A 16,221-nucleotide genomic window follows, 5' to 3' on the forward strand; every position below is an offset into this window, starting at 1 on the left:
ATTGTGCCTGTGACAAAGAAGAAAAATATTACTTATTCATAGTTTTACGCTCACTAAGGTCGGTAAATAACGTACAAATAGTCAGAAATATCAAAATTTCAAGTGGCGCGCTTGTCCATATCTCGCGAGATTTCCCGGTGTTCAGTACTTTGTCAGCAGCAGCGATCCTCCACCATTTCGCTGCGTAAAGTCTCCTCCCCGCGACCGCTACATTCTGCGCCGAAACCCAGTCTCTCCCGGTCCGTATTTTAACTTCTTCCCACAGACCTAGTGGTACCTCGTTGGGTACCGGGAGAAAGTTTGGATTATTGGCATTACGGATTGAGTGCGATTTTACGTGGATGACGACTCCTTCAACGAGAATTTAGTAAAAGAAAATTGGTCGGAAATTTCAGGTAGGTGGGAACTTAAGATGGCGGCCTTGAGAGGGAGGGGGGCAAGGAGGAAGTAACGGGGGTACTTGAGGGGGGCTCAGACAGACGGCGGGACACAATCAGACTGCATTTCACTTGGTGGTATATTTTGAATGGACTGTATTGCAATTTGTAGACACTACACTGAACCAAGACAGGGCGGCGAAATAGAAGTTCACAACAACAATTTAAACTGCGTTTAGCAAAATAAATTGCGATTAAAGTACCATTTCCTTGCAGTCGCTTCTAAAGAGCCAGTCTTGGTGGGACAGTGCGGGTCCCCCTAAATCCCCCGTGTAATCATTGCAAAATTTATATGGAACTTTGGAACATTGTTTAATTGCCTTTTGTATATTTGGATAGAAATTAATAGTTGTTAGGGCTTGTATTTTAATATTTTTAAACTAATTTATTTTCGTTAAAAGAGATTTGACCCCACGCAATGACGTCACGAGTGATTGTCCCCCTCTGTAGTGCATGCAGAAGCGGGTTTTAATGCAACTTTTCGGGTGTTTTTGTCTCCCTGTGAAGTAACTTGGTAAATGTGTCGGCATAAATATACAGGCTCCTTTACAAGCCGGAGCATTACATAACTGCGGGTGGGATGTGGCGCTTGCGCATCAAATGAACGCACCCTACTACTAACTCTTCCAGCTTGCTAGTTAGCAGCAGTGCCACCCAAGCAGTGTTATTGTGGGAGCTAACGTTAGCTAGCTAACCACACTAGCCAAACCGGTCTTGTGTTGAAATACGTTCCCTCATCGATTAGTTTTTCCCCATTACCACAACCTGAACCTTGGTTTATCCCTGTCTCTACCGAGTCGCTTTTTGCGATGCTTATAACCTCAAGACAACCTTACTCTAATCCTGAAACAGTTACCTGTCCGGCGCCTAACCAATAACCTAATCTAACGTAACCCTAACCACACAGGGCAACGGTTCAGGGGACACTATTCAAGGGGGAAACAGACTTCGACGTAACACCGGTAACGTTAGGCGTTAACGTTAACCAGTTAACTGTGTGGCTTTTATTAAAAAACGATCCAATTACCACTCTGGTAGGAATGAAAAGTCGATTCATATTTCATCTTTTCATCCACGCAGCCGCTGCACACATGACTACTGCAGAAAGATTTATTTTCTCAAGGTAGACAATTATCCACAAGTCCAAGAAAACTACCACCAGCTACAATGAATAAAATGTACATTTAAGAGAACATAAAATGAATGACTGGAGGCCCGCGCGTTTGGTCACCGGCTTTTAGCTTGAGAGCGCATGTTGCAGAATTCCTAACACCTTCCTGTGGGCGACTGCAGCAAATGCAACTTGGAGCTGGCTACCGTTTAATGCAGCTTCATGGAGTAATTTTTTATTACTGCTGCAAGATAACCCACTCAAACACGGCCACATACACCAGCTACAGTCCTAGCACAAGTTGACTAGCCTAGCTCCCTGAGTGTTGCTGTTGCTGCTTCTTATCTCGTGACGTGACATGCTACTCATCGTCCTACACATTGTAATATATTTGTTTACTAATTGCATATCTTATTAAATTCATTTTAGCTTTAGATCCTTTATTGTAAAAGTCACTGTTGTTATCCTCGTAGCTGCAGCATTGGATGAAGTATTCAAATCCCTTACTTGAGTAGAAGTATGTAAATATAATCTGGGAAATAAACTTGAGGCATTAAAAGTAAAAGTACTCAATGCAGAAAAATCCCCCCTGTGACTGTTATATATTATGAGACTATGATTACACAAGCACAGGATTTCATTATTGTAGTTGGTTGAGGTGGAGGTAATAACTATTTTGCAAAGGACTGCAACAAATCATTGTTTTCATTATGAATTAATCTCCCAATCATTTTCTTGATTAATTGATGAATTGCTTGTTTTGTAAAAGTTCTGAAAATGGTGACATTTATCTTGAGCCTAAAGTGATATGTCCCAATGCTTTGTTTTGTCTAATTTGAAATATTTATATATATTTATAACAAAGCATCACATTTTATAATAAATTCATGGGGATTGTAAGCAAAATCTTTATTTGTAAAGCAACTTGTAACTAAAGCTGTCATTAAAAGTACAGTATTTCCTTGCAAAATGCAGTTGCATGAAAAGAAATTACAAAGTAAAAGTACTTAAATTCAGTACTTTAGTAAATGTACTTAGTTTCGTTCCAAAACTGCATAGTTGTGTATTGTGGCAAGTTCAGTACTTAAATAGCTCACTTGATTTCAGTAATGAAGTTACCATTCCGTTCTTTTTTTTCTCTCCCTCAGAATATGTGGAGGGGACCCTAATTTCAGCATCCTGGAAGTAGAAAGCACAGAAGATCTGTGTCTCACACCACAGACAGGTGAGAAGTTTTTGCTTTGCACATTTGTCTGGTCAGTTCTGAATGTAATATTATGTCCAATGTTTGGTGATGACTTGCTTATTTTTTTTCTTTAACTTTAAGTTGAGTATTTGCTATAAAAATGATGTTGACCTAGAACTGGATGTATGCTGTGCCTCCATGTCTTTTGTAAGACAGTGAGTCGATGGCTGGTAGGCGGTGAGGAGAATACAATGTCCTGTATATGAATTAAAAAAGAAACAAAAAAGCATACAGCAACATCACTGTGACTACCCATTTTTCCTCCTAAAGATTTATTTATTTGTGCTGAGTTACTTTTTCATGTCCCTGTTCGTTTTTAGTGTTTCAATAAATTACCCACTTTGTACAGACACTTTGTTAACAACATGTTTCACCTGCAGGTGCAGTGTGTAGCCGGGGCATCACAGAGGAAGGAAGCTCTGGGGAGGAGGCGGTGCGGCAGCGTGCCTCTCCGGCTGTGGATTTGCTGGGTGGCAACCCCCAGGCTGCACAGAATGTGGCTGGGGAGTCACCTCGGCATGCCCCGCAGCCGGTCGCAGCTGCCCCCCGCCCAGTCCCTCCGTTCACCAATCCGTCCACTGTGCCATTGCCGGAGAGCAACGACTCAGCATTCCTCGGCATGGAGAACGACCCTCCAACATCGTTGCCTGAGACTCTCCCGATCAGAAGCAACTCTAAGGACAGTGTCTCAGAAGAAGTCCCAGCTGAGGAGAGCGTTTCCGAAGTTGTTGGAGTTGCGAGATCCTCGCCAACATCCCTCACAGAGGACTGTAGTTCCTCTGCTGAGATGCAAAGGCTTCAAGCTCCCCTTTGTCCTCCTCTCTCCTCAGATATACAGATCGACAGCACAGTGCAAAAGTTGCAATACGGGTCACAAACTGATAAAGAGAAAAGGCACTCAAACAGTGAGACGAACGAGATTCAGCCACTTGCAGAAGGTGCTGGACTTGTGGTTATTGCGGGGACAAAGGAGAAACAGTCCGTCAGTTTGGAATATAAACCAGAAACTGAAACGAACATGGAACTTGCTGAAAAAGAGCAGAGAGGCGAAAATATTCTCCCACAACCCCCATCTCAAATCTGTTTCACAACCTCATCTCCTGTCCCACAATCAGGTGTTGGTTTTGAACTCCAAGACAGCACAGAACATGGGGTTGTGGAGCAGTCTGACAGGGACTCTCTTGTCCACGCAAATCAAGGCAGCCATATACCTCCGTCAGGTGCTGCGTGGCAAGCAGGCGGTCACCAGGACTCAAAATCATCTCCGCTCCCCGTACCCTCCTCTGACAGTAGTGAGATTAAACAAACTGACCTGTCACAAACACAGCCTAACATCATCAAGGAGATCTCAAATGATGCCAGAGAATCTCAGACAGCAAATTCTTTGGAGTCAGTTGAGACATTTGAGGATGTTAAAGTGCTTGTTGAAACTTCTCACAGAGAAACACAACCTCCCCCAGCTGAAATACTTGAGACCACAAAGGCAAGAGAAACACTTCACGGATTATACACTTTTGGAAACGAAAGCTCAGCGTCCAGCGACACAGCCGGCGACATCCAGAGGAGCTGTGATCGCCTTGAAGGAGAGCAGGTGGAGAGTAGCACAAGGGAAGAACAAACTGACACCTCCTCATCTGACTTCACAACGCTGCCAGAGTGCTCTTCCACGCAGGAGAGTTCCCCAAAACCCTGCGCTGTTCCCCCTCTGTTTGACACAGGCATAGTTGTCTCACTGCAGGCGGGGCAGGTGGTTGAAACATCTCATCCCTCCGATCAACTCACCACAACAGAAACGTCGCTGGTTGCTGAACTTGCCGAGGCTCAAGAAATCGTGGTTGTCAGGGAGGAGGCTCACATCAGCGAGGAGTGGTCCGGCATGCACCTGAATCAGAGTTACCTGCTACAACGAGAGGACGGTAGTGTCTGTGAAGCTGCCATCGTTAATGAACTTTCTACTGGAGAACCAAAGCTGTACGAAGAGCGGGTTCAGTCAGATATGGAGTTAGTCTCACAGCCGGTGGAGGTGTATGAGTTTTGCGGCCTGGTGGAGGAGGTTGCTGAGGAAACGGTGTGTGCCACTAGTAGTGCACAGATGCCTCACTCTCCGGGATACGAGGTGAACCTATTCAACGCGTTACTAGAAAATTCTGATGAGTATACTGTCAAACAGGACCTAGAACTGCACCTTGGACCATCTATTCACACAATAAGTGAAAGCGACACTGTCATCATTTCCCAGCAGCCCTTGCCTTCATCACAGGATGCAAATGAAATGCAAGCTAACAATACTTCTCATAATTTATCCATACAGAACACGAGGGTAGCTGCTGTCGGACAGCATTTGGTATTAGATGCTAACCAAGCTGTTCAAGTGGCAAACTCGAGTGAGGTTTGTTTAGTTGAAGTAGCTGCTGTTACATCTGACTCATTCACTGTTGAAGAGACAGGCGCCAGTGCACAAATTGTGACAACTTGTTCACAGGTCAGTGCAGCAGTCTCAGACCAAACAGAGGTGAGTGATTCTTTTGTAATTCAAACAGCTCCCCAAAAACAGGAAGCAGAAGCAACAGCTGGTTCGTTATCTCTCATATCCCCAGTGGTTACTGGCGAGGACATAGGGATGCAATTGTCCGATGTTGTTTCAGTGCATGTTTCTCATGTAGAAAAACAGCCCTCCCTAATTCAGACCCCAGGAGTCACTGTTGTAAGTGCCACAAAGCCTGAGGCCTGTGTTTCTTCACTTGAAGGGACCAAAGAAACCCCCGCTTTGACAGAGACTCCATCCCAGAATATTCAGAATGTTGCCGTGCCCGCAGAAACCAACCCAGGCGCTTTCCGCACCACTCTTTCCTCTAGTATTATAAATCCAAAGCTGCTCCTTCTCAAACCGGGAGAAACTCCTCCCCTGAAACACCCACCCTCCCATTTGGCACAGGTGTCCAAGCAACAGAATGCGGCCGGCAAGCTGGCCAATGCCCACAGCTCTTGGCCTGGCACAATGTCTGAGGAGTGCCTTCCCCAAACTGTCTCAGCAGCAGACTCTTTATGTGCGTCTGTGGCTCTTAGCAGCCAGAAAGATCAGGTGCAGTGCTCCGTCAGTAAAAATTCAGTGACGGCGGCGGTGCCTGTAAAGGTGCAGCAGCCTACGATGAGCGGTAACATCACACCTGCGTCTGTCACCCCCACAAGTAAATCTGATAAAGAGGCCTTAACCGTTACTAAAACTTCAGCAAGTGAAGCCGTGTCCCAAGATGTTGTCGCACCCACCAGCGCCACCCCACCTACAACCCCTGACACCCTTCACGTGCTCACAACGTTGGTGGAAGGGGACAGTGCAACACCCACCAGTCCCAATAACCCCATCAGCCAACCTGACTCCCTCTACGCGGAGGACGAGAGTGAGGACATGGAGCAGGATGAGCCCGCGGGAGAAACGGAGGCTCAGGAAGTCACTTCAGGACAGGTTAGCAGTCCAGAGGAAGGCAGCGACGAAGAACCCGACGCTGACAAAACAGAAAGCGAAATAACCACTCCCAGCTCGTCACACAAGGTATGTTCAATGAAGAATATGGGATATCTGTTTATTAATTGATTTTTATCCAAAACTGAGAGAGCTATAGAGTAGGACAGAAAGAGGAAAGAAAGTTTTGGCAGCATTGTGGCTCCAGAGGCGGGAAAACAATAGATATGGATTTGAAAATTGGTCTAAGCATCATGAGAAGTAAAGCTAAACAACATGACATAGTGAATCATTTGTCCCTAAACACTAAGATATAGCAGCTCCATTAAACAAGAGCAGAGATGAAGCGTGGTGTTAATAGTAGTGGTATGGTAGTGATGATCTAGTGTTGATAAATGTAAAATCTGTACCAGGGCGTCTTGTCAACTCTGATTAAGATGACACTAAAATGTGTTTACTAGTTGTTCCTCACTGTCTCTCCCCTCAACCTTTGGGCAAAGTTGATCTTACTTTCTAATCTGAACGATATATTAAATGCCACACTAAAGCGTCTCCACACAGGAGCTAAAGAATTGGTCAGTTTTCTTTTGCATAACAAATAAAACATTGTTAGGCTGTGCTGATGTGTCACACTGTAGCTGTGTGCTTGTGCTTGAGTGTAAGAAATAATTTAGTGAGTGGTAAAATCAGCACTGAACTTAAAAAGAGAATTCATCTTGGCTGAAAGCAAAAGTAATATTTGCTATTACACAATGATAAACCCACCATGTGATTATATGCTTCTATGTTTCATCAGGTATGCTGGCATGTTTTTACTGTCACCGGTCCACTATTCTACCCATCTTTCTGCATGTAGCCCATATTTGATGTAACTGGTGTGAACAGTTTTATTTGTTTATTACTTAGTGATTTTATTTCTTTAAGTTGGCCGCATGCTAAGCCATGTGTGTTTTCCAGCATGGACAGAGCAGGACAGACAGAAAGGCACTGTTCCTTAAGGTAAGTGGTGGTGGAGAGACACCCAGATAGGCTCCCTTCACCAGGACATTCACAAGCACATCCTAGTCGGGCACTGTCACTGTTAATGACGTGGAGTAGTTTGACTTAAGAAGGCTTTTCCTTGACTTCAGCTATATTATGATTGCAATTGTGCATGAGAGGAAAGCTGACAGAAGAGTCACCTGATTCTGGAGCATGTCAGCATTTGCTTCTTAAACACTCGCTCTAAACTAATTCATGCATGTGGCTTTTACCTTAGTTAATAGCACTGCTTTCCCCTTCATCAGTTTATGTCCTCTTCATCCTCCTCCTTTGGCCTTTAGGTGCGGCAGTGGATCGCGGACAGGGTCACCGTGAATTCATCTCCTGTCTCACCCTCCACCTCCTCCTCCTCCTACCCCGGACCCTCACCCATCAGCGATTGGTCCACACCACGACGGGAGAGGTCCTCACCTCTCCGGGGTCCGCACGGCAAGTTCGTCTCTCCTTCCTCTGTCGGTGCCTACAGTTTGTCCTCTTCCCCTCCTGATCAGACGCCTCAGCGATCCCGCGGAGAGCGTCACACGGACATGGCAGAACTGGCTAAACATGTGAGTGATTTAAGAAATAGTGTGCTGAGAAATCTAAATATGACATTTTTCCACAGGTGGTCTGAGATGCCACAAAATGCTGTCAGTGTCCCTCGGGCGTCATTCCTAAGACCCTGAGCTCTGATGGCTCCCCCGCCTTCCTTTGTCTATGCCCCGTTGGATTATACTGACGAGCACGCTGACTGAGAGCTATGCAGAACACAGCAGTGAAAATACAACAAAAATACTGTGTGAAGACCCTTGACTCTGCCACTCTTTTTTTTTTTTTTTTTTTTAGAGTCTATTTGGGAATCTCTTGATTTGATTTGATTTGATTGATGGCGTCATGATTTGGAATTTGGAATTGATTCTTGAGTCAATAAATAGAAAGGGAAGCCCTATTTTTAGTCACTTACTCCAGTTCACTGTGCGCCAAACCATTCACTTGTGTCTGTGGTCCACTGAAATGCAATATGAAACCTTAAGAAGCAGTTAAACAAATTGGTCTTGATAAAAGTTGCTGTCTAACAAACAGGAAAAAGGCAGAGAAAAATATGTGAGTACCAGGGCTGCGTTATTATGCGTTATTAAATAATCTGCCAATTAATTGATTAGTCCATGTCCAAAAATTTTCAGTTTGTAAAGAAAAGCAGCAAATATTCTCTTTTGAGAGGCTGAAATTTGCAAATGTTTGACATTTTACACAGTTTTTGCTTGAAAAATGACGGAAACTATTGATTGATTGTCAAAATAGTTGCCAGTTACTCTCCTGATGCTGCATGGAGACCTTGTGGTGGAGTTCTGCCTTTTAATATATCAGTATTATAAACTAATGTTATCACAAAAATATTTTTTTTGCCATTTGTTATTTGCTTCCGAATTGTAGACTTTTTTCACACAGTTTCAGAAACACTATTGTAGCACACTAATGTGCCGGCAGGATTCACCGAGTGGTTTTGTCTATCGTGTCCCCGTAGGAAGCCGACATCGAGCATCGAACCCAGGCATTGAAGCGAGAGGGCTTCTGGTCGATGAAGCGTCTCACCCGCCTGACGGAGCCGCCGCGACCCAAAGTTCACTGGGATTACCTGTGTGAGGAGATGCAGTGGCTCTCTGCTGACTTTGCCCAAGAGAGGCGGTGGAAGAGAGGTGTGGCTAGAAAGGTATGTAATCATCACGCATACATACCTTCACATGTGTAAATGTAATTATTTGAACCTCATGTTTTTATTAGCTTGACTGGAGGATGAGGTATTTTCTTTGCTTCTACTGTAGATCTGATCATATTAACTCTATATGTTCTGTCGATGTGTTATCAGGTGGTACGAATGGTGATGCGACACCACGAGGAGCTGAGGCAAAAAGAGGAAAAAGCCAAGAGAGACGAGCACGCTAAAATCAGAAGAGTTGCATCTTCTATTGCAAAGGAGGTCCGGGCTTTCTGGAGCAGTGTTGAGAAGGTACAGATGATTCACAGAGGCTGAGTAAACAAAACATTCTGATTCAGTGTTCAGCTGTGGAGTCTGAAAGGATCATGATGTGTGTTTGAGTGTTTCAGACTCAACAAGTGAATTTATCAACTGCTTATTTTATATTTTTCTTTCGGGCTTTATTGTAGCTTTGCTTGAAATTACAAAATAAAATTCATCCAGTCTTAAAAGATGTGGTGTCTTGTCTTGTCCATAAAGGTGGTGCAGTACAAGCAGCAGTCCAGATTGGAGGAAAAGAGGAAGAAGGCTTTGGACCTTCAGCTGGATTTCATTGTTGGCCAGACAGAGAAATACTCAGACCTCCTCAGCAAGTCACTCGCACCCACCCGGCCCGCTGAAACTGTCCCTGTGACTCCCCAAAAATCCCTGCCTCCTACCGCTGATGAGGATGGTGAGAAGTTCTTTTTTAAAAAAATAAATAAAATAAAGAGAGTGTACTGTCTCAGTGTTATAGTACTGAAAGTACTTTCAGAGCTGATTCATTGGTTCAGACAGGGACGTTGTCATAGCTACACACCAATGACTGAATCTTCTTAAGCTTCTAGAGCTAAAATGGAAACAAAAAGCTGTTTTTCATTGTCAAGGTTGTTGTATCTGTGAGAGAATCCACCATGTTCTCATATATCTGTGTAAAGTCTGCCCGGTTACCTGAGCTCTGATGCATCCTGGCACCAAGATGATGTAAGAGCAATAAAACATGTCTTAGGGTACCGTATCCAGCTCTGCAACCAACAGGCGTTAGACTTGTCAAACTGGTCGGACTGGTCTGCTGCCATTGTTACCAGTGGTGGTTGACTGCTAAAAGGTGGAGGGGAACAGTGACTTCAGTTTAAGGGTTTGCTCAGTAGAGGAAGGAAGTGGTTAATGTCTGTGAGTCAGTAGTCCAGGTCCCACCTTCATTTTAGTTTGAAGTACAAACACAGTGTCCTTATCTACCAAGAAACTCTGTCATTGACGCACATACATCTAGAGAACGTCCTCTGATTGAACCAAATGACTTTCTGAAGTATTTCTTGGATTTAGAACATGTGGTTGAAACCTTGCTGTTGAGCGTTTGTGTGATACCTTATGAACCCAATCAATCGAGATACAAGACACACTGTGATTATCTGTGATTCAATAAGTCTTTGGATTTCCCCAATTTATATCAGTGTAGGAAGGAAACATTTTTTTCAGCACAAATATCTATTCTCTTTATGCAGACAGAGACTTTGAGCCTCCATGTGAAGAGGAGGATGATGAGGAGACAATAGAGGTGGAGGAGCAGCAGGAGGGCAATGACGCTGAGAGCCATCGGAGGGAGATTGAACTGCTGAAGGAGGAGGGCATGCTGCCGCTGGACCAGTTACTCAGCACCCTCAAACTGCCACAGGTACAAACCTATGTATTACTTCAGTTTCCTACTTATTACCGACTGATCAGCACATTGAAACACAAGCACATACTAAGAAGAGAAGAATTAAACCTGAGGGAGTCAGACGTTCTTACTGGGAAATTCTGTGTTTTGTTATTAAACAATATTTCATTTTGTTGATTTCGCATGTTAAATCACACAGGTGTTGCAAGTGAAAGGAAAGAACATTAAAATGATCACACAGACTGTCTCATGTACAATATCTATTAGGGAGGTGCCGCTATGAAAATTGTCACTCTATTATTAATGTGACCAGATATATCCTTAACAATATTATCATGACAATCATCAAACTAACTGCTGTTAGTGCTAAAATATGGTGAGAAATATGTGGATGAGGCAAATAACATGACTGATGGTAATTGCAAATATTGCAGTTGTAAACAAAATGTGCAAAACTGTTTCTAATAAGACTTTTTATTAGTAGTTGCCTCAATAAAATGACAAAGTTTAGACTTTGAAGATTATAATAAATATATCAAATATAATTGATTTTAATGGTCAGATACTCTTATGGCTGGTGTGGTCTATTTTTAACTGCTAGGACTGTTCTCATTACCTTTGAATACATAAATAAATGAATACAGACCACAGATGTTTGCATGTCATTTAATCTCTGAATCATTGCGTTACATAGGACTCAGGCTCAGAGGAAGAATGCTCTGATGAGACCTCTTCATCAGTAGAGGAGGAAGAGGAAGATGGGGAATTCACTGCCAATGAAGAAGATGGTAAGAAGTGGGGTAAAAAAAAGTTGTGGTACAAGCTGCAGTTATACATATCTTGGAAATAAGATTAAGACATTGCACCAGTGTTTTCTTACAATGCCTTGAAATATATGTCCAATAGTGGTCTAATATTTGTTTTCTGTTTCCTCTGATTTTCAGCTGAGGATGAGGAGGATACGATCGCAGCCCAAGAGAAGGTAGAAGGAAATGTGGATCACGCAGAGGAACTGGACGACTTGGCCAAAGAAGGTAGGTGCTTTTCCCATATTGGTGCATAAAACAGAAAGAGTCACCACTCTTGTCGAGGAGCCTCTTGTTGTTAATTTGTGCGCTGCTTTGAAGTTGTCTGTTATGTGTCATGCATCAACTATGGTTGGACTCACAATACAGTAGAGATTCATATAAGCGCTGAGTGCTGTGTGTACATTTTTAGCAGCTGTCCAAGGACAAAGCGCAATTTTTAAATTCTTTTAGACCTAAGTGCAGCCTTTGTCACAGTAGACAATACCATTTTAATTGTCCGCCTGAAAAGCTGTGTTGGCATTAAGGATAGTGCACTTAGTTGGTTTTATTCCTACCTTTTAGACAGAACCTATTCGGTCACCGTAGGTAATCATGCATCTTCCCCAACTTGCATTACCTGTAGTGTACCGCAAGGTTCAATTTTAGGTCCAATTTTATTCCCAATTTACATGTTTCCACTTGGCCAAGTTATCCAATAGCACAAAATCTCTTTCCATTGCTATGCGGATGACACACACATATACCTTCCACTAAAACCTGATGACCCAGAAAGCCTAGCTGCTCTGGACCACGAATGTTCTACCTGTTGCCAAAAATCTTGGAGTACTGTTTGATTCACACCTTATCTTACCACCACATCAAAAAAGTTGTCCAGTTCTGCTTCTTCCCCAAAAAATTCATCTCCAAAATCGAACCCATCATCTCATGACAACATGATCAAATAAAAGTCGTTCTGGCATTAATTTTCTCAAGACTGGACCACTGCAGCTCCCTTCTCTCTGGCATTAATCAAAAGTCTCTCTCCCGCCGAGTTCAGAATCAGTTCTGGACTCAGAAGTAGTTCAGATTACAGCAACTAGGCTTGTCACTGGTTATAACATACGACATCAAATCACCCCAATCTTCGCGTCCCATCATTGGCTCCCTGTTTGTTTTAGAATTGATTTTTAAGATTTTACTGGTCACTTTTAAAGCCGGTGCCTGTCCCTGAGCTACATTACAGTTATTAACCTCATACGAGCCAGTACACAGCCTTACGTCCCCGGGTCAGGCCCTTCTGGCCGTTCCAAAGTCGAGGCTTATAGAGGTGACCGTGCTTTTTCCATCAGGGCCCCTCAACTTTGTAACGACCTGCCTGATGAGATAAGGCAGAAGCAGTAACTTCTTTTAAATCACTTCTTAAAACTCATTTTTATAGTCTTGCTTTTATGTGATGTCATCATTTTATTGCTTTTACTGTGTTTTGGTTTGTATTGCTTTTATTGTGTTTGCGTGTGTGTGTGTGTTTGCGTGTGTATGTGTGTGTGTGTGTGTGTGTGTTTGCGTGTGTGTGTTTATATACGGCATCTGCTCCTTCTAACTGTCCTTATTTATACTGAAGCATATTGTGTGTCCTCCCTCTGTAACTCTACCGTATGTCTGTCCTGCTTTTGACCATCTTTGCTTTTGATTCATTTGTCAAAGCACTTTGGAAACTCTGTTTTCAAAAGGTGCTATTTAAATACAATAAACACAATAGAAAAGGACCACAATTAGTGAATTAACTTCAACAACTCTCACTGTCAAATGTTCAAGCTTTCATCTTCTACAGCAAAACAAACACATCAGTCTAAACAACTGTTCCAGTTTTTGTTTATCTGTTCACCAGAGTATTTCAGGGCTTAGTCTAATCATTTTATGGAAAATTTGTTTTTTATCCTCCTGAATGTTTTTGAATCTACCAACCACAATGGCCAGAGAGTAAATAGATAACAGCTCTCAGCTGTACAACTGAAGGTCTTTGGTGTTTAGATAAACAAGATATAACATGTGATTCAGGGCTAAACTTTTGTTTGATATGAAAATACTCTATGTCCTTCATTTTGGCTTTGACAACTTATTTTCAAACCTCAATAAAGGCTTAGTTTTGATAAAGTTGACAAAACCACTGAAATATATGGTCCATGAGCACTATAACAGCCAAATAGCTAATATCATTACTTAATTTCACTTTGTTAATAACTGATCGTAGAGCTGTCCCAGCATAGATAATGTGTATGTGCCTGTTAGATAAAAGTGTTTCATTTATTTTTTTAGCATTTTTTTAAACTTCTACCCTGACATGTCTCTGCTCCTCTTATAGGTGACATGAGTATTGAGGAGCTGCTGGAGAAATACAAAGGAGCTTATGCCTCAGACTATGAGGCACCTTCTGCATCTGGCTCTAAAGCAAGCTCTGACTCTGAGGTGTCTGGGGATGAGGAGGAGGAGAGCGAAGAAGATGAGAGTGACGTGGAAAGCAACACTTCCTCCTCAGGTAATAACCTGCTCACAGGGAATCAGAATAATCTCACACACCGACGGGCGGGAGCTGCTTTTTAAAGATTGTTTGCCATTTTTATTGCTAAAATAATTTTTTTCTTCTTTTTTTTTTTTGTCTCAGATTCACCAGGAGACAGTGCAGAGGATGAAGACAGTGAGAAAGAAGAGGAGGAGAGTGAGGAAGAAGAGGATGATGACTGTGGAGATGAAGGGATGGAGGTTTTGCTGAAGGAGGGAGACCACAGCCCACCTTCCTCTACCTCGCGGCCAAAGAAAGAAATCAGCCACATTGCTGCTACTGCAGAGAGCCTGCAGCCTAAAGGCTATACTTTGGCTACGACGAAGGTCAGTCTTCAGGATGAATAGATTTAATGCCTTTTGATGAGTGGAAACACTTTACAAATTAAGCAGATCTTGCTGCAAAAGAAAAATGTTTCGTGTGTTTAAGTTCAAAGATCTTACCCTGTGCAGTTCTGGATCATAGTTTTCTCATACTTTTTTTTTCCCCCAATAAAAGGTCAAGACCCCCATCCCATTCCTGCTTCACGGCACATTACGAGAATACCAGCACATTGGACTCGACTGGCTGGTCACCATGTACGAGAAAAAGCTAAATGGCATTTTGGCTGATGAGATGGGTCTGGGAAAGACCATCCAGACTATTGCTCTGCTGGCTCACCTCGCCTGTGAAAAAGGTAACAGACAGACTCATTATTGTTTTCGTGCTGCAGCATTTGAAGTGGTGTAGTTCATTTTAGTTCACTGTAATCATCCTTTTGGAGTGTGTCTCTCATATTTTTATACAGTAATCGGACTCTTTCTCTTCTTCTTTTATGTTCCATTGCTGATATTTTGTTATTATATTTGTTCTGTTTTGTTTAGGTAACTGGGGCCCTCACCTCATCATCGTCCCCACCAGTGTGATGCTGAACTGGGAGATGGAGCTGAAGCGCTGGTGTCCTGGGTTTAAAATCCTCACCTACTTTGGCAGCCAAAAAGAGAGAAAGCTAAAGAGACAGGTGATGAGTTTATTGGCTCTGGACTGTTCTTTTCTGCAGTTGGCAAATTTCCAGTGAGCAGTTGCGGCAAATTGTTGAATTTTAAGTTAATATATCTGACAGATATCGTAACAGCTGGCTTCGTAAATCGGACAAAAATATGAAAAAGTCAGTACTGAAAAAAATCCAAATGAAAACCACACTGCTTCTCTTTTCCTCTCTCAGGGCTGGACGAAGCCTAATGCGTTCCACGTGTGCATCACTTCGTACAAGCTGGTGCTTCAGGATCACCAGGCCTTCAGACGCAAGTCCTGGCGCTACCTGATCCTAGACGAAGCTCAAAACATCAAGAACTTCAAGTCTCAGCGCTGGCAGAGCCTGCTGAACTTCAACAGGTCGGTAGAGCTCGGTGGTTTATATTCTCAGAAGAAGACGTGCAGACTGTGGAGCTCTGAATGAGTAATTAATGTAGCATTGATGATGATTCACACATCCATAATTAAGAAGCACCACAAAGAATTCAACACTGTTTTTACTGCAGTTTTTAAAGGAACAGTTTGATACTTCAGGCTTATTTGCTTTCTGAGAGATGGATGAGAAGATTGACAGCGCTCTTATGCCTGGACAGTAGATATAAAGCCGAGCAGTGGGTCCACAAACTGACAAATCACCAGTGATGTGGATTCATTGGTTCATACATACTTGCCCAGTTGGATCAGCCAGGAATGATCTAACCCTGCCTTGTGTCCTAAGGTTGTTGCTTCAGGATGCATGAGCGCTTCATTGTTCATCATTGTAGTACACATACCTGGTGTAGTTTGTCCTTGCACTTTAAACAGGAGAGCTGCTGGAATAAAGATCCTCTTTTTGTTATGTGCCAAAGACAAAATAAACACAGTGTTCTTACAATTCAGTCTACAGCAGGTTTTAATAAATGTGGTGCAGTGAGATACTGTCACTCATATTAAGTCACTTTCAACAAACGGGAACAGTGGGATTTGTTAAATAAGGCTGAAAGAGATCAGTTTGTCAAATGATAAACACCTGCACCTTTTCATCCATAAAGCTCTTACTGAACATTCACCACCCCATATAACGTTTATCCTGAACTCGAACACAGGAACAAACTCGCTCTACTAACTCTCTTATGCTTCAAGTCCCGAGGGTTTACTCTGAACTTGTGCACCAAACACATGGAATTATCTGCAGCACACTTAAGATCAAC

At 42.9% G+C, this 16,221-nt stretch overlaps 1 protein-coding gene across 2 annotated transcripts in view; it reads left to right on the forward strand.

Annotated features, from left to right (window-relative positions):
* The first annotated feature begins 45 nt into the window (after positions 1 to 45).
* Positions 46 to 16,221, forward strand: part of srcap (Snf2-related CREBBP activator protein) — a 36,726-nt gene continuing 20,550 nt past the window's right edge. Inside the window, exons 1-16 of one of the 2 annotated variants that reach the window (XM_056366469.1) lie at positions 46 to 395; positions 2,697 to 2,773; positions 3,175 to 6,344; positions 7,212 to 7,253; positions 7,577 to 7,843; positions 8,800 to 8,985; positions 9,142 to 9,282; positions 9,511 to 9,703; positions 10,515 to 10,684; positions 11,364 to 11,457; positions 11,614 to 11,703; positions 13,820 to 13,993; positions 14,120 to 14,343; positions 14,516 to 14,693; positions 14,881 to 15,017; positions 15,222 to 15,391. In XM_056366469.1, the coding sequence (XP_056222444.1) occupies positions 3,414 to 6,344; positions 7,212 to 7,253; positions 7,577 to 7,843; positions 8,800 to 8,985; positions 9,142 to 9,282; positions 9,511 to 9,703; positions 10,515 to 10,684; positions 11,364 to 11,457; positions 11,614 to 11,703; positions 13,820 to 13,993; positions 14,120 to 14,343; positions 14,516 to 14,693; positions 14,881 to 15,017; positions 15,222 to 15,391 (4,997 nt within the window). In that variant the 5' untranslated portion in view covers positions 46 to 395; positions 2,697 to 2,773; positions 3,175 to 3,413. The remainder of the gene's footprint in view (positions 396 to 2,696; positions 2,774 to 3,174; positions 6,345 to 7,211; positions 7,254 to 7,576; positions 7,844 to 8,799; positions 8,986 to 9,141; positions 9,283 to 9,510; positions 9,704 to 10,514; positions 10,685 to 11,363; positions 11,458 to 11,613; positions 11,704 to 13,819; positions 13,994 to 14,119; positions 14,344 to 14,515; positions 14,694 to 14,880; positions 15,018 to 15,221; positions 15,392 to 16,221) is intronic. The other variant, XM_056366470.1, reaches the window with a different exon arrangement.

Source organism: Seriola aureovittata, chromosome 21 (genome assembly GCF_021018895.1).
Source record: "Seriola aureovittata isolate HTS-2021-v1 ecotype China chromosome 21, ASM2101889v1, whole genome shotgun sequence".
NCBI lineage: Eukaryota > Metazoa > Chordata > Actinopteri > Carangiformes > Carangidae > Seriola > Seriola aureovittata.